General features: G+C 37.0%; 1 protein-coding gene across 3 annotated transcripts in view; it reads right to left on the minus strand.

The window, feature by feature from the left end:
- Aff2 (ALF transcription elongation factor 2) overlaps nt 1-15,061 on the minus strand; it is a 478,328-nt gene that overhangs the window by 300,655 nt on the left and 162,612 nt on the right. For all 3 annotated transcript variants that reach the window (XM_074064173.1, XM_074064171.1, XM_074064172.1), the window contains exon 3: nt 14,091-14,942. In XM_074064173.1, coding sequence (XP_073920274.1) covers nt 14,091-14,942 — 852 coding nt within the window. The remainder of the gene's footprint in view (nt 1-14,090; nt 14,943-15,061) is intronic.

Genomic DNA, 15,061 nt, shown 5'->3' on the forward strand with positions numbered 1-15,061 from the left:
AAAAATTCCATCATCTCTTCTAACAATTTTGGATCATTCAGAAAGATTAAAACTACATTATGCATGTAGATGTGCTCAATGCATAATAAATGAATGAATAACTATCAACCTTTCCTCCAGCTTGCTTTTGTTCTTCATAATAGTTCAAACAGGATAGCTTTATTCCTTCCATCTTTAGAAATACTGGTTTTCTTGGAGACAAGAGTGCTTATTCAGAATTGTAGGGTTTATTAAGCTTATGAACTAGTTTCAAATTAATTGATATAGTTAAGACAGTAATCACCTGTAAGTTTATGCTTAAAATCAGATGTCATATAAATAGCATTGATAATTTATAAATATATCTTCTTCCCTGGTGAGTTGAAGCGTAAAGCTTGAAGTCCAGTGACATATGACCGTGGGTTTATGCATGCCCAGAAAGGAAGAGGAACAGAGATAATGTCAGAAATTTACTTTCAGGGGAACCAGTTTAAGAAACAGCAGCCAGGGCTGTTTTAACAGAAGTGTATTTAGATTGGCCAAAGAATGGGTAGTGGGGCTTCCATCTGACATAATGAGTGCCTCAGCAGTATGGGATGTCACGCACCCAATTGACAAACCAAGCGCATTCATCTGGGAAGTTATTCTGTTAGTGGCCTTCCATTCTTCAAGATTTTTTTTCAAATACTACACAAATGAATAATTAAAGAGGCAATTAAAAGTAAATATTAAGACTTTTTCTAAAGCATGTTCTCAAGGCATTTTTTTTATCCCATTTAAAATTTAAAGGTAATTATATTGTCTACTGCCAAGAAAGTTAACACTAATTATTGGAATAAATAATGTTGTACAAATTAAGTAGGGATGCAAAAACAAAAATGCAGAATGGCTTATTCAAGACAGGAAGCAAAATGCTGTTATTTCTAGCTCTAAGTAATATATCCTCTTCATTTATGAAGATGTAATTTTAAAATATCTCTTAGTGAAACCTTTTTCCATGTGTACTTTTGACTTTACTATCATATTGCCATTAAAATTAACATTAGTCTTTTTTCAGCAGTGAAAAGTATGTTTTCACATGTTTTCTTATACAGACATTATATGTATATTGTTATGTGATTTGGAAAGAAATATATTTATGTCTACCTATGCAAATCATGTAATGAATCATATTGCAAGTAAAACCTACAAACTAAATCCAACTTTTCTTCAGTAATATATTCCCAATGCAATATATCTTTAGTCTTTCCATCTTCCCAAACTCTTAAGGCTAATTTCAGGAAGGTTAAATAATACACTTCAGGTACAATTTCCTCTCTGCTCCAAAGGTGAAATGAAAATATTCATGTGGTGGGAGGGTCTTTTCCTTCAAGAGTCAAAATATGGATGTTAAATGTTGCTTTTTCATATGGCTAATATGTTTGCTGCAATGTATTAAGTAAGGAACTGTCATTTGCATCATTAGGTTGTAGAAGGTGGCCATGTTCCATGATATACTTGATTATTTTGACAAAAGTGCTTTCAGATGAAGCTCCCACCTGTGGCCTTTAAGGACTTTCCTGAATAAGAAATGTGTAGACTAAAAGCAAGATAATATGTTTCTTCTAGTGAGCCAGTTGGACTTGCTGTCTTTGCGGAGTCCTTCCAGAATCAAGATTGTGCAATTCCATAAATTGAACCACTATCATCACTAGTCTTGCTGCCACTCCCCAGCACCCACTCAACAAAAGAAACAGACTCAGTTTTCTCAGAATACTGCATTTTCAAACCATGTGCATTAATGGAATATATGCTGTTTTTTTTAAGAGGCTAGGCTTTTTTCTTTTAGCTTCCTTCCCAAGGTTTGATTCTGTAATTAACTGCAGTACAAGTATCTGGTGAGCCCTGTTCCTGCCTGTTATACATTTTAAAAAGTGAAACTCTCAGCTACCAAAGTCTCTGTGTCTTTCAAAATAAGAGAGAATTTCAAATAGCTGAGAACAGAGGAGGAGTAGATAAGTAAAGTAAGTACATTATGATTAATGTCCCTATATTTGAAAAACACAATTGCAATCCTAGGATCTATGAGTGCAAAAATGTTGTATTCTCAATTTCACTCCTTTCTCCAGCTTCTACTACCAGAAATTCTTTGCCTTAACTGAAAAGTAATGACCATGTACAACAAATAAAGACAAGGGCCCTGAGCCAAACAGTTCTTGTGGTAACAATTTATGTAAACAGCCAGTTGGAATAGCTTTACACCAACTCCACCAAAATCAAAGGATGTCATTTCTCCCTCAATAGTACATTATGGGGGTGGGGTTGGTGTGGAGTGCAAAATCACTCTCTCCACTGTAAGCATGTTGCCTTTCTAGACAGCTTCATTCCAAAGGAAGAAAAGTCAGGAAGGATCATAAAAGAGTCCATAGCTGTCAGTACAAGAGAAACTCAACTGGAAACATGTCTATTCAACTTCAATAACCACAAAATACAAACAACTTAATATATTGCATAACTAATAGAAAATCATCACCATAGTTCTTGTGATTTCTAAGAAGTATTCAAGATATTTCCCCATGCTTTCTAAACTATTATAAAATCTTTCTGAGGTAAGATACTAAGTTTTGAGTGGTAAACCAAAAAGGCCATTTGTAGGAAATAAATCCTTCATTGAAGCATTGGAAAACAATCATGATTTTGCATAAAAAGCACTGTGACAATATTAATCAAATATCATGACATTCAAAGCCCATCATATCAGGAAAGCATGATGATAAAAGGAGAAACTTACCTGCTCTGTGAAGATCTGTCAAAGTGAGGAATCATGCTTGATGGTATCAGCATCCACTGCTTGCCCAAGCTAGAAACCTCAGCATGATTTTAGATTCCTCTCTGTGTGTCCCTCTCAATGGTCCATCTAATTAATCACTGGATCCCATGGAATAAACCTCAAAAATTTATCTCAGAAACAGTACTAGTTCAATTTGCTAGCATTTTGGGCCTGGACTATTTCAACAGCTTGTTCAATTATCTTTCTGCCTCAATCTTAGCAACTCTTCCATGCTTGCTGCTTCCTTCATTTGACTCCCCTGCCATTCCCTGGCTAACATCACTTTTCTCAAATATCAGCTAACATCCTTATGCTTTACATCTTTTAATGATTTAAAAGGCTCCATACCAGCAGGAGCTGATATTATGCCCTTGAACTTCTCAACCAGTTCTCCTCATAACTCCTCAAATATTGTTTTGTCTTATGAATTCTAGGAATCATCAGGTACTTTTTAATTTTGGTGTGGGTTTACATTGCAGGAAATGCTCATATCACATTTTCATCAAGAAAACTTCCAATGTTACTTTAAGAGCTAGCACATGAGTTATTGGAAAAAAAACTGAACACTATGATTTTTCTGTTCTTGTGTCCATATCCCCTGATTTAAACTATTTATAATAAAGCTCTGAGATGCGATCATGTCAGTTTCCCAGCTCTTAGCATAGTACCTGCATACAATGGACACTCAATAAATGCCTGTTGACAAAATGAATGACTGAATGAACAAAATGAATGGGTAAGAGAAGTCATGGGTATGTAGTTATTATCTTCTAAGGAATCTTTCCAACAATACATATGATGCATGATATCAGGCTCAATTAAACACTCAGAATGTTACACTAGTTTTTTTATGCCTGTCCTTGGGACAAACTATGCCTTCTAGCATTCAACAAGGCCAACTTCTTTTATATTAATTATAGCCAAATTATAGGTTCAGATTGAAGTCACTAGTGTAGGCCCTATTTACCCAACAATCTTGATGGGGAAGTGAAGTTAGATGTCCCCATATTATTAAGGATTTGAAGGCTACATTTGTTCAAGTTACTAGAGTAATTGCTACTACCAAAGGACAATTTGAAAGCCTTATCACACAAGTAAGACCCCACTCAGGATGAACATCCTGGTCAATATCTTCAGCAGTTTTCCATGAAAAGCATCTCTGAACTTCTCAGAGGAAAATGGCTTCCTCAGTAAGTTTGTTTCAAGTTCTGGATGAATATAAGTGGTCCTGATACGCAGTGAAATGTCGAAGAACAGATTGACTTTCAAGCCTGGGCCATTTCCGTAACCTGCACCCAATGATCCCTGGAACAGTATAACAATAGAATATGGTAGCTACTTCTCCAGCACAAATCTTCATAATAAAACTGCAACAGAATTGTCATATTCCACTGTGACATCTACTTTAAGCAGTGATCTGTCAAGATACCCTTATGTCATAGGAAGTACGATGTTTAAAACCTCACAAACATTCAAGTCTTTATGTAGTCCATTTCATCAGGCTAAGCTACAATGTCATTTTTTTCATTAACCCACATATTTCCTGAAGCTTTATCTCAAGCTTATTTCATCTTTAAAGCCTTAGCTCAGTAGATACTTTCCCCTACCATTCCTTCATTCTTTATCACCCCAGAACCTAGATATTGCTCTGAACTGGAGCAAAAACCTTGGAAAGTACCAAGAAAGCCATCCATTCTTTACCTTCCAGAAGTCCACTGGCTTTTTTGGCATCTCAAAGAGAAACATGGACAAATGATACATGTGTGTACACATCCATACACAAACACCTCTACATATCAGCTATGAGAAACCTATAGGATCTGCCATAGACCATCGGTTCTTTAAACCCATTTAACTCAAAATCTCATGTTATTCTTAGAATTTGAGAAATTGCTGCCTCTCCACACCCAATACAAGTATATACTGCAGCTCTTCTCACTTGTAAGGGATCCCAGAATCCCAATTGGGTTTGGCCTTAGCTCGTTTTCTCCCCTGTAGATCTTTCTTATGTTTATTATTTATCTCCACAGTTACCTCCTTACATCCCATGATTCTGGACTTACAAGCCCAGGTGTGTAAATGGTTTCCTACCATGGGAGTTCAGATGCTCCAATTCGAAGACAAAATGACTAGGACTTCATAAGTTATTAAGAAAAAGGATTTCCTGACTAGAAGTTGTAATTTGTGCTATTGAAGAGTATATCTAATTCTGGGTACAAAGTATTAGCATCCAACTGCCCATAGGCATGGGGAACCTAATGACTTATTCTCCTATAGTTACATCTTCTAACAAGGATTCTGCTTTCCACCAGCTGCATGGTTGACATTCCTCGCTGCTCTACTCAGAGTCATCTTCCTGTTAATGACAGGCACAACAATCCAAATATATTTTGCTGTCTAAAACACTGTCTAGTTCTAGCTCAGAGGTCAGCTGAAAATAAGTTATGCAAGCTCAATCTATCCCAGTGTCTGTTTTCATATGGCCTACAGGTTAAGAATGTTTCTTATATCTAAGATGATTAGAAAAGATCAAAAGAATATTTTACGACACATGGAAATGTGTGATATTCAAGTTTCCATATGAATGACCCAAATATTGTATGCACATATGAATAAAAGAAAAAAAAGTTTCCATACATACACATGAAGTTTCATTGGGACACAACTATACTCATTAGTGAGATATCTAAATATCAAATCATCGCAGATATAGGGTGGGCCCTTCATCATATGACTGATGTCCTGAGAAGAAGAGGACACTGAGTAAAAATTGCTCTACTGGAGTGTTCGATCCAGAATTTTGAAATATGAACCCAGAAAGGGAATTTTAACTTAAGCTGAATTCACCTCATTTTTTGCTTGCTGCTATGTGTCAACAGAGAAGTTATTTTTAGAAAATTAGCCAATGCATATATACTAACATGCCTTACATCACAGCAGAAGGCCATGTGAAGACTTGGACAGAGATTGGAGTGAGGTTTTCAAAAGCCAAGAATGCCTGGGGCTACCAGGAATGATTTCAACACAAAGAAAGACACTCCCCTATACATTTGGAGGTAGCATGTGACCCTGTGAACATCTTTTTAAATGCCTAGCCTCCATCATGAATCAATAGGACAGAATAAATGTGTGATACTTTGTTATTGCAGCTGTAGGAAACTAATATACCTTAGATTTTGCTGTCTTGTAAACTTTGCAAAGATTATTCCTTCAGAGCTATGTAGCCCACTTACTTTCACAGTGACTTTCTAAAGTAGGCAGTATATGGGTTATCGGCATTCCCTGGTTAAGGTGCAGTGAAATTCACCCACTTAGTATCTGTGAAAAAAAGTCGGGGATCCTGTCCTTTCCTTGCTAACAACTTTTGTTATCCAATGATCATAAACAGTTTTTGAAATAAATTTATTTGGAGGGACTCCAATACTTGAGAGAAGACTTACTCTACAGAAATTGTTTCCATGTCCACTTTTTGCTGACCTTTCATTTACATCTAAGGTTTAACTTGAGGGTGGTTGGGTTTCAGCCACAGAAATCCTGATTTTTAGCTGTGTTGTCTGAGTGTTCTGCTAAAGTCATCCCACCAAAGTGACAAAAACTCAGAAACCTTATGAACCAGAAAAGGTCCTCTAACAAGTTGTGTCATATGTTACTCATTTAGGAATATTGCAAAAACACTATTTTTCACATATTTGTAAATGAAAAACACATGACTATAACCTGTAATACCACAAGAAAAATTGCTCTTTTGGTGTGTATAACCCTAGAGTTTTGAAATATGAACCTAGCAGGGAAATTTTAACTTAAGCTTGATTTGGCTCATTATGCTCTTGCCTCTTATGTGCTAGCAGAGAGGCTATTTTTAGAAAATTAACCAAAGCACTTACAGTAGATGCCTTACACCAAATGTCATCATTAAAATGGCACTATAGACCTGAGTTATAGTCCCAGCCTAGCCACTGGGGCTGGCTATGTGACTTTCAGTAAGTGATCTTTAGTGTCTCTGAAAGTGAAAATCTGCATCTGTGAAAAGGGAATAATGATAATCTAAGATCCTGTTAGAAATGCATTAGAATAAGAATGTATGTGATGGCATTTATAAACAATATAGTATATAGGCAATAATTTTGGGTTATTGTCACTTATATTATAAATTCAATTTGACAATCAAAGCATGCTACATTTTTAAATGATGGTTAATTAAAGATTATTTGTTTTCACACCAATTAAAAAAACTAAACAGAGTTATAACACCCATAAAGAGTTTTATAACTCATCTCTAGAGCCTTTTGCATTTACTATTTGGGTAGAATCAATATGGTTATCTACCTGTCAATTTTTCTTATTCTTTAATGCAGAATGAGAGCAGTCACTTTTTTATGACTGTCTCAGAAAGTACTGAACCAATCGATATATCCAGTGATAACAGGATGATTTCGAATAACAAATAACAAAATAACAAAATAACAAATAACAAAAGCTTATCACTTTGTTGCATACTGTATTTGTCACAATATTTTCCTAGAAATAATGTAATAATAGAAGTTCTCTATCTTCCATTATTTTAGTGGGTGGTGACAAAAGAATTAGAAGACTATTTGATGAGTCCACAGTTTGGTGCTTTCTGATGAAATGCAGCATATAGCTGTTATTTTAAAAAAGAAGCAGAAATACAATGATGCTCCAAGCTGAATTGCTAGTCAGTTTCTAAAAATAGCCAATGGTAATTTGCTTATATTTACAGAGTCTTAACAATTCTCATTCTATTGTGAAAGGGGGTGATGAGAGGTGTGCAGGCAAGGCCTCCATGCTGTTCTACTGTGGATACTATTGAAGGGGAATGGGCAGAAAGGGAATGGCTGAAGGTACTTTACAAACAAGGTGAGATTGGGTTCAGAGATTTAGAGATGGAAGAAATCTTACTGGCAAGTGAGTCTGATATTCTCATATGAGAAGAAGCTAAGAAAGATAAAAATCACTCTCAGAGGTTCATAAGGCAAGTCCACACCATAAGTAGAACCTACATGTCTTCCACACATGTCCTCACATAAAGATTTACTTTCAGCTGTCTCATGAAGAATCACAAAAATTGTTAGTATGTTGTGATATTTTAAGTTGTATTATTAATAATGATGACCTAAATTTGTATAACATAATAATTGAAGTTTTGTTACAAAGTAAGAATAATTTTTGATTTCAGCATAAAATTGTTAAAAGTGGTAATGGATTTAAAAAAAATCATGACAGACATGTGCAAATCAAATGTTCTGATAGATTTAAAAAATGGAATGTTGAAATTGCTGAACTTGTTCCAGGATTCTAATGATTGTAAATGCTTATATACAACCTTAGAAAAGCCAAGAATACATATGTGAAAGAAAGGTACTTTAAGAAAAAGAAAGGGAAAAACACAATTGTTTGCTCTTTGATACACCAATGTTAAGATCTATTGCTGAATTTGACTAGTGTTAATTAGAAAATGAAGAGGCTATATAATGGATGAAGGATAGGTATTTGCAGGAAAAGAGCATGGTATACAACAGGGATTTTTGTCTTATTTTAGAAAGAAACATGAGAAAGCTCACAGAGGAAGAATAATGTCTACAGATAAAAGGAATGAGATCTCTTGAAGGGAGTAGAGAACAAATCTAGGAGAGCTCAGAATTTACTGCCTGAATTGGTGAGGGTCATTGGCTTATCAGAGTTCCTATGTCACCATGAAGCCAAGCAAATGAAGTGTCAAGTTTATCATCATGACTGCCACTTTTCTTATGCCATCTGGCTTTCAAGCCCTATCTCACTTTGGTCCTACAAACCCTCAGCTTCAGAGAAACTGACCTATCCTGAAAATATGCCTGGCATTTTTCTCCTCTCCCATTTTGGTATATCCCATTCTCTCCATCCATCTCTAATATGCATATGAACTTCCCTTCAGATTAATAATTCCAGCTAGTATTCAAGGACATGTTCAAGCCTATTTTCCATTTATTCTATATAAAACTCTCCCAAGCTACCCTTGTGTACCAATGTCTTGTTAATGAATCTTACTATTGGGGAAATGGTCTCAGCATCCCATCCTCAGGGAGCCTCTCCTAATCAGTGTAATATGACAATCTTAATTGAATCCTCTCCTATCATCTCTGACTTCTCCATCACAAAGAATGCAAGGTGAGTCCTTGAAATTACTATCTTTTTCAGATGCTCGGTTTTGGCCATTTCAATTAGATTAAGGAGACACTAAAGTTAGGAGGGAGTTTGGGCATGGTAAGGAAAATGAATGTAAATATCAGTAAAATCAAGGAGTTGGAAGAATTACTTAAAACACATAAACAAAAAGCAACCACTAGGATATGGACTGGCAAGGGAGTGAGTAGAAACCCTTCTGCATTCTATATATACATGGAACAATGTTAAGATTGACAGTCTTTCTTGGCACACTGAACGTATAAGGACATTAAGATGTGTGTTCCTTCATTCTTGATGGTGTTGACATTAGGCCAGTTACAGCCTGGGACTGAATATTATTTTACCTCTATAAGAATAGACAAATAAAGCTTGTAATATACATCAAGTGAAAATGCTTAGTATGAGTTGCACACAGCAGCTGGATGGCCTTCTGTTCTCTGAAAGAGCTGCTGGTCCATTTCTGTGTAGCTACACAGACACGTCCAGGGCACCAATGGTAAGATCCCAGCATTCTCTACGGTTCTCACACAAGAGACCTGAACTTACTATTCACTTCACAATAAATAAAACTAATTATACTGACAGTGTTCAATGCACAGGATATAAAACAAAACAGGCAGAGTCACAAATGTGAGCAATATTTTTTTAGCTAGTTGACAAAGCTGGCCACTAAGCTACAACAATCCCTTATCAGTTCCATTAAACTTTTGTGGGAGACTCCTAGTTTTGAGGCAACTGGCGTCTAGGATAGCCTTAGATCGCAGGCAAGAGCAGCCTACAAATCAAATTACCTGATAGGATGATGACATGCCACACGTTAGTACCAACCTTTCAAGGACTTATTGTGACACTTAATGTGAGACATTGGATCTTTTGTTTACATACAATTATTTATTTATTTGCCAAACAAAGCCAGTAACAAATTGCACCAAAATGCAAAGCTATCTAAACCAGCAGATCTTTTTTTTTCCTTTTTCTTTTATTATTCATATATGCATACAAGGCTTGGTTCATTTCTCCCCCCTGCCCCCACCCCCTCCCTTACCACCCACTCTGCCCCCTCCCTCTCCCCCCCTCAATACCCAGCAGAAACTATTTTGCCCTTATTTCTAATTTTGTTGTAGAGAGAGTATAAGCAATAATAGGAAGGAACAAGGGTTTTTGCTGGTTGAGATAAGGATAGCTATACAGGGCGTTGACTCACATTGATTTCCTGTGCGTGGGTGTTACCTTCTAGGTTAATTCTTCTTGAACTAACCTTTTCTCTAGTACCTGGTCCCCTTTTCCTATTGGCCTCAGTTGCTTTTAAGGTATCTGCTTTAGTTTCTCTGCATTGAGGACAACAAATGCTAGCTAATTTTTTAGGTGTCTTACCTATCCTCACCCCTTCCTTGTGTGCTCTCGCTTTTATCATGTGCTCATAGTCCAATCCCCTTGTTGTGTTTACCCTTGATCTAATGTCCACATATGAGGGAGAACATACGATTTTTGGTCTTTTGGGCCAGGCTAACCTCACTCAGAATGATTAAACCAGCAGATCTTTATCCTAAGGTAAAAATAAACAAAAACATCTGTAATGAAATAATACATAAGGCGAAATTTATTAACAAATTCATTTCCTAATAAAACACCATCTGCAAGAAACCTTCACTTTTGACTTGATATAAATAGGCTTTTTACTGTTTTCAGATGCAGTTCCCAGAAAATTCTTCTGGACCCATTAGCTTCTTTTTTTTGGTTGCCTGGAATGTTAATAAATTCTGTAACATGAAGTTTTTTTAAACAAATAAGATTTTTGTTTAAGTGATGTGCCTCAATTAAAAAGCTGGCCTTTTGCAATAAAGTTGGTTAGAATTAATAATACTGATACAGAAATTCTAAGAATCACAAAAATGTTTCAAGAATAATAAAAATTTCCTCACTTTAGAAGTATAGACTCACAAACAAACAGAGACATAACACATATGCATATCATATTTCAATAACAGTTTTTAATTTGTCAATGTACAAATATAATCTTAATCTTAGCTGCTTATTCATATATCTTAGAATGATGACGGTTTTCTAGTTATTAAATCCTCCCTGCTACTTCCCACTTGAAATGAACCTCACTAACACAACACTAGAACCAAGGATAGAGTTAAGAAAGTTCACAGAAATACTGTGATTGCTCTATATGGTTAGTAAGGCTTTTTGCCAATAACTCAAAGTAATGCTGCCATTCATTGAAGATGGCTACTCTGACTAGGAACCTGAAACCAGTGCTTTGAATTCTTGGCGCCAGGAACTGGGGTTGAATTCTAATGCTAAGTGCTTTTGAAAAATGCATCAAGATTTAATAGGGCGAATTTTCAAACTTGGTCAGAGTTTTAGCCAGATAAATTCCATTAGATTCAAAGCTTCATAATGTTCCAGCTCGTCTATATTTATGCTCACATTTTAATCTATACCCTTCTAAGCTCTCTGTTAGGGTCTCTAACCTGTCATTTTTTCTTTCTATTTTTAAGGTTTTCATATTGCCCATGAGTTCTGTCTAGTCCTTTGGCTCTAGGGCCTTAAGTTTCACTCTATTCCTCTTTAAAATCCTTCCTTGGGACCTGGGTTTTGAAATAAATACTTTTTTACTGATCTCCCATCATGACTTTGTTACATCTGACCCATTTTTCATAGAAATCTCTACCAAAGTCTATTTGCACCACCACTAAATGCTGCATATACACAGGTTATTCTTTGGATAATCATCTCCAGAGTTGATGACCGCTCAAACTCTCTTTGAAAAGTACCTCTTATTGGTGTGCCAGACCACTGAGTGAAAGGATGAAGTCATTTCTGAATCTGGGTCAGCCATTTTGTGAATGTATGAGAGGATTACAATAGAATGGATCTTACTGGGTCTGCAACCCATCACTCTACTGATGAGGTATGAAAACAGGCCAGCACTGCTGTGTAAGGAGGGAACAGCAGTAGATAGCTGGCAAGGGAAAGGGTAAGAATGATAACCCAATCTCCCATTATAGTCCTCCACTTTCAAAACAGATCACTTTTGGGATTTTTAAGTATTATGTTATCCACACAAGAGTAGAGCAGAGTATGACACAGGCAGACAGTAATCTGGCTGAGGATGAATTTCCAAGCAATTGCTTAGTTTTGATCATGCTATTCAATTAACATTATAGCTTTGAAAATATAATCAAGTAAACATTTTTGAAATTCATTCATTCAACAAACATTTATTGAATTCTACTATGTGCCAGGCAATTGGTTGGCACTTGGGATACAGAGAAGAATGAAAAATTGCTTGCCCTCTAAGGAGCTCACAGTCACTCTAATACAATGAAATAGGTGCCACGCAGGGTGTGTATAGTAAGGCACTAGAGTAGTTCAGAGGAAGCAGTTTATAATTAAGCTGGGAGGATCTGGGAAGCTTTCACAGAGAAGGTGGCAACTGAGCAGACCTGAAGGAAAAACAGTACCCTACCAGGAAGACAAGTGAGGGAGGTGAAAGACATTCAAGGCTGAGGAGCCTGCAGGTTAAAAAAAAATCAAGAAAGCATGATAAGCATGACACAACAGGGAACTCCAGGTAGTTCCATATGGCTGGGATTTCATCTATATATGAAGAAGTAGTAAAATATGAGGCTAGAAAATAAGTATGAAACCAGAGAGTGAGGAAACTTGGATGTGGGTCTAAGAAAGTTGAACATTTGCCTGGAAGCAATGAGAAGGTATTGAAGAATCAAAAGCAGAGAGCAACATGGTCAGATCTGCCTTAGATCAGCCTGTATGGAGGGTGGTTTGAAAGGAGGTGAGACTGGAGGAAGAGAAGCCCAGTTGGAAAGGGCTACCACAGCAGTCAAGGTTTGAGATGTTTATAGGCAGTTTAAAAGCAATGAGGGCAGAGAAGAGGGCACTGATTGTAGAGATACTTAGGAAGAAGCTTGATAAGACTTGGAGAATGATGATACAAAAAGCAAAGTTGCCCCACAAAAGAAACAAATACAACCAACAGCCCCAGGCCTCCTTTCTTTTGTGCTCCTATCATCCACTGAAATCAACACATCTGCTGAGGATGAATAAAGAAGAAGAACTAGAGGGTTAGAGTTCTCTAATTCAGACACCACTAAGTTGGACTGTAACAATTCAGACAGACTACCTATGACACCTATTGAGTAAGAACGTCAGCCTACTTTGTTCCTCTGTCTTTTCAAGCCTCAGTCACCAGTAATAGGAATTCAATCTAAAGGCAGTGGCTTCTTCCAATCAATTGCTTGAGGTGAAGTAGGCAATTGCTTAACATGGTGGTATCCGAGGGGCAGCCCCCTAAAGGTCCCCAACCCAGGGGCCAGAGGCCCGGAATCCAATCATTAGTGATTCATTGCTTTCGGAGAGGCTTTGGTACCTCTGGACTTTTCTTTACAAGACAATGTAAATGGCTTGAGAGAGGTAGGATATTTAGTCATTCTAAACTCAGTGGAATTTGGTTGATCACAATGCCTTTTGCTTTGACAGAGGGATAAAGGTAGAATAAGAGGGCTACGTAGGTACCTGTGGAAAAATGTGATGCAGGAAGGAAGACTGAGGGATACAGAAAGATGATAGTAAGATCTTGCCAAGTAATAGCCCTGTAAACACTCAGGAAACTGAAAATTTTAAAGAATGCCTTCCAGTTCAGGTTCCAGAAAAATCACACTTATACTTTTTGCACTTTAAGAAACTTTCTGTGTTCTGTGTTTAAAATAAGCTATTGGCTTGTGAATATCTATGGTGACTCACACTATTTTCGTGAAGCTTATATGACTTATGACCAATTAAAATCTCAAATGTTATTAATTCATATACATAACATTATTATAAATGCACTTTCTAAAACTATTTTGCAACTCCATTGCTTCTTTCACTCAGACCGACCTTGTATTTTGTTATTTCATATTATGGAGATGTAATTGTACTTGTAGTGCTAATCAGTCATGTTACAAGTAACAGAAAATCAAGAATTAGACTCTGACTTTGAAGAGTCTCATATATAGCTCAATAAGGTAAATAAGAGTTGCTTGAATACCTGATACTATAGGTTAGAAAAGCCAACTAAAAATGAAACAAAACTTTAAAAATTACTTACTTCACTTGTTTGGAGGATCGTGAACTTTGGCAATTTAGTCTTTGAACTGGGTTTTCCATCCAGGAGCGATCCAAATGAGAGATTCCCAAAGCTGTTCTCAAATTCAATTGAAGGTTTCAGTGTCGGAGAGATGTCTGGTGCCTGGTCCTGGCCATCCATGGGTCTTACATATGCAGTTGGCTTTTGCTGCCCCATGCTTGTTTTGCAGTAAAGCCCTGGTGGGAAGTTCTGAACTGAAAGGCCACTGCTAGGAGCTAATAAAGATGAGGCAACTAGGGGAGACCCAGGTGCTTGAAGTGTAAATTCAGATTCCTCTGGTGACTTGGATTGAAAGACTTCTTTGAAAGCATCTTCTCCACCAGACTTGGGGTTACCATCTTCATTTGCAGATAGGTTTGACTCTTCAGCTCCACCTATTTGGGGCTGTTCAGCTGGGTAGACAAAGAAGTCTTCCAGTCTGGCTTGAGGCTGGTCCTGTGTGGAAGTCTGTATCTTGTTTGGCTGACTGCTGGCCTGGCTTACTGGCACAGTGCTAGGGTTATGACTATCTCGTGACCATTCAGGTTTCGGTTTTCTGTTGCTATGTATTAGAGTGGAATTCAGTATCACGACAGAAGGCGGAGGCATTGGTGCTGAGGGGTGGGTATTATCCTGGTGAGGTGGGATCATTCGGTTCTTTTGCTCTGGAAAAAAGCTTGGCTCATTTTTGTTGATGGGAGTCTGGGGCACAGAATTCTTTGGGATTCCCACTAGATGATTCTGATTAGAATGGTTAGTTAGTAAATCCTTCATTTCATCATAGTTTCCAAGCGTGTTCTGGACTCGGTTGGCAAGGGCATCACCTTTGTTTGTCTAAAATAACGAAAAGATGGGGGCGGGAGGAGAGAGAATAAATAGGTTTGTGTTTCCTAATGTTAATGTTTCAAACAGATGCCTTAAGTAGATTAGCAGAAAGGGTTCTTTAAATTTTC

Source organism: Castor canadensis, chromosome X (genome assembly GCF_047511655.1).
Source record: "Castor canadensis chromosome X, mCasCan1.hap1v2, whole genome shotgun sequence".
Taxonomy (NCBI): Eukaryota; Metazoa; Chordata; class Mammalia; order Rodentia; family Castoridae; genus Castor; species Castor canadensis.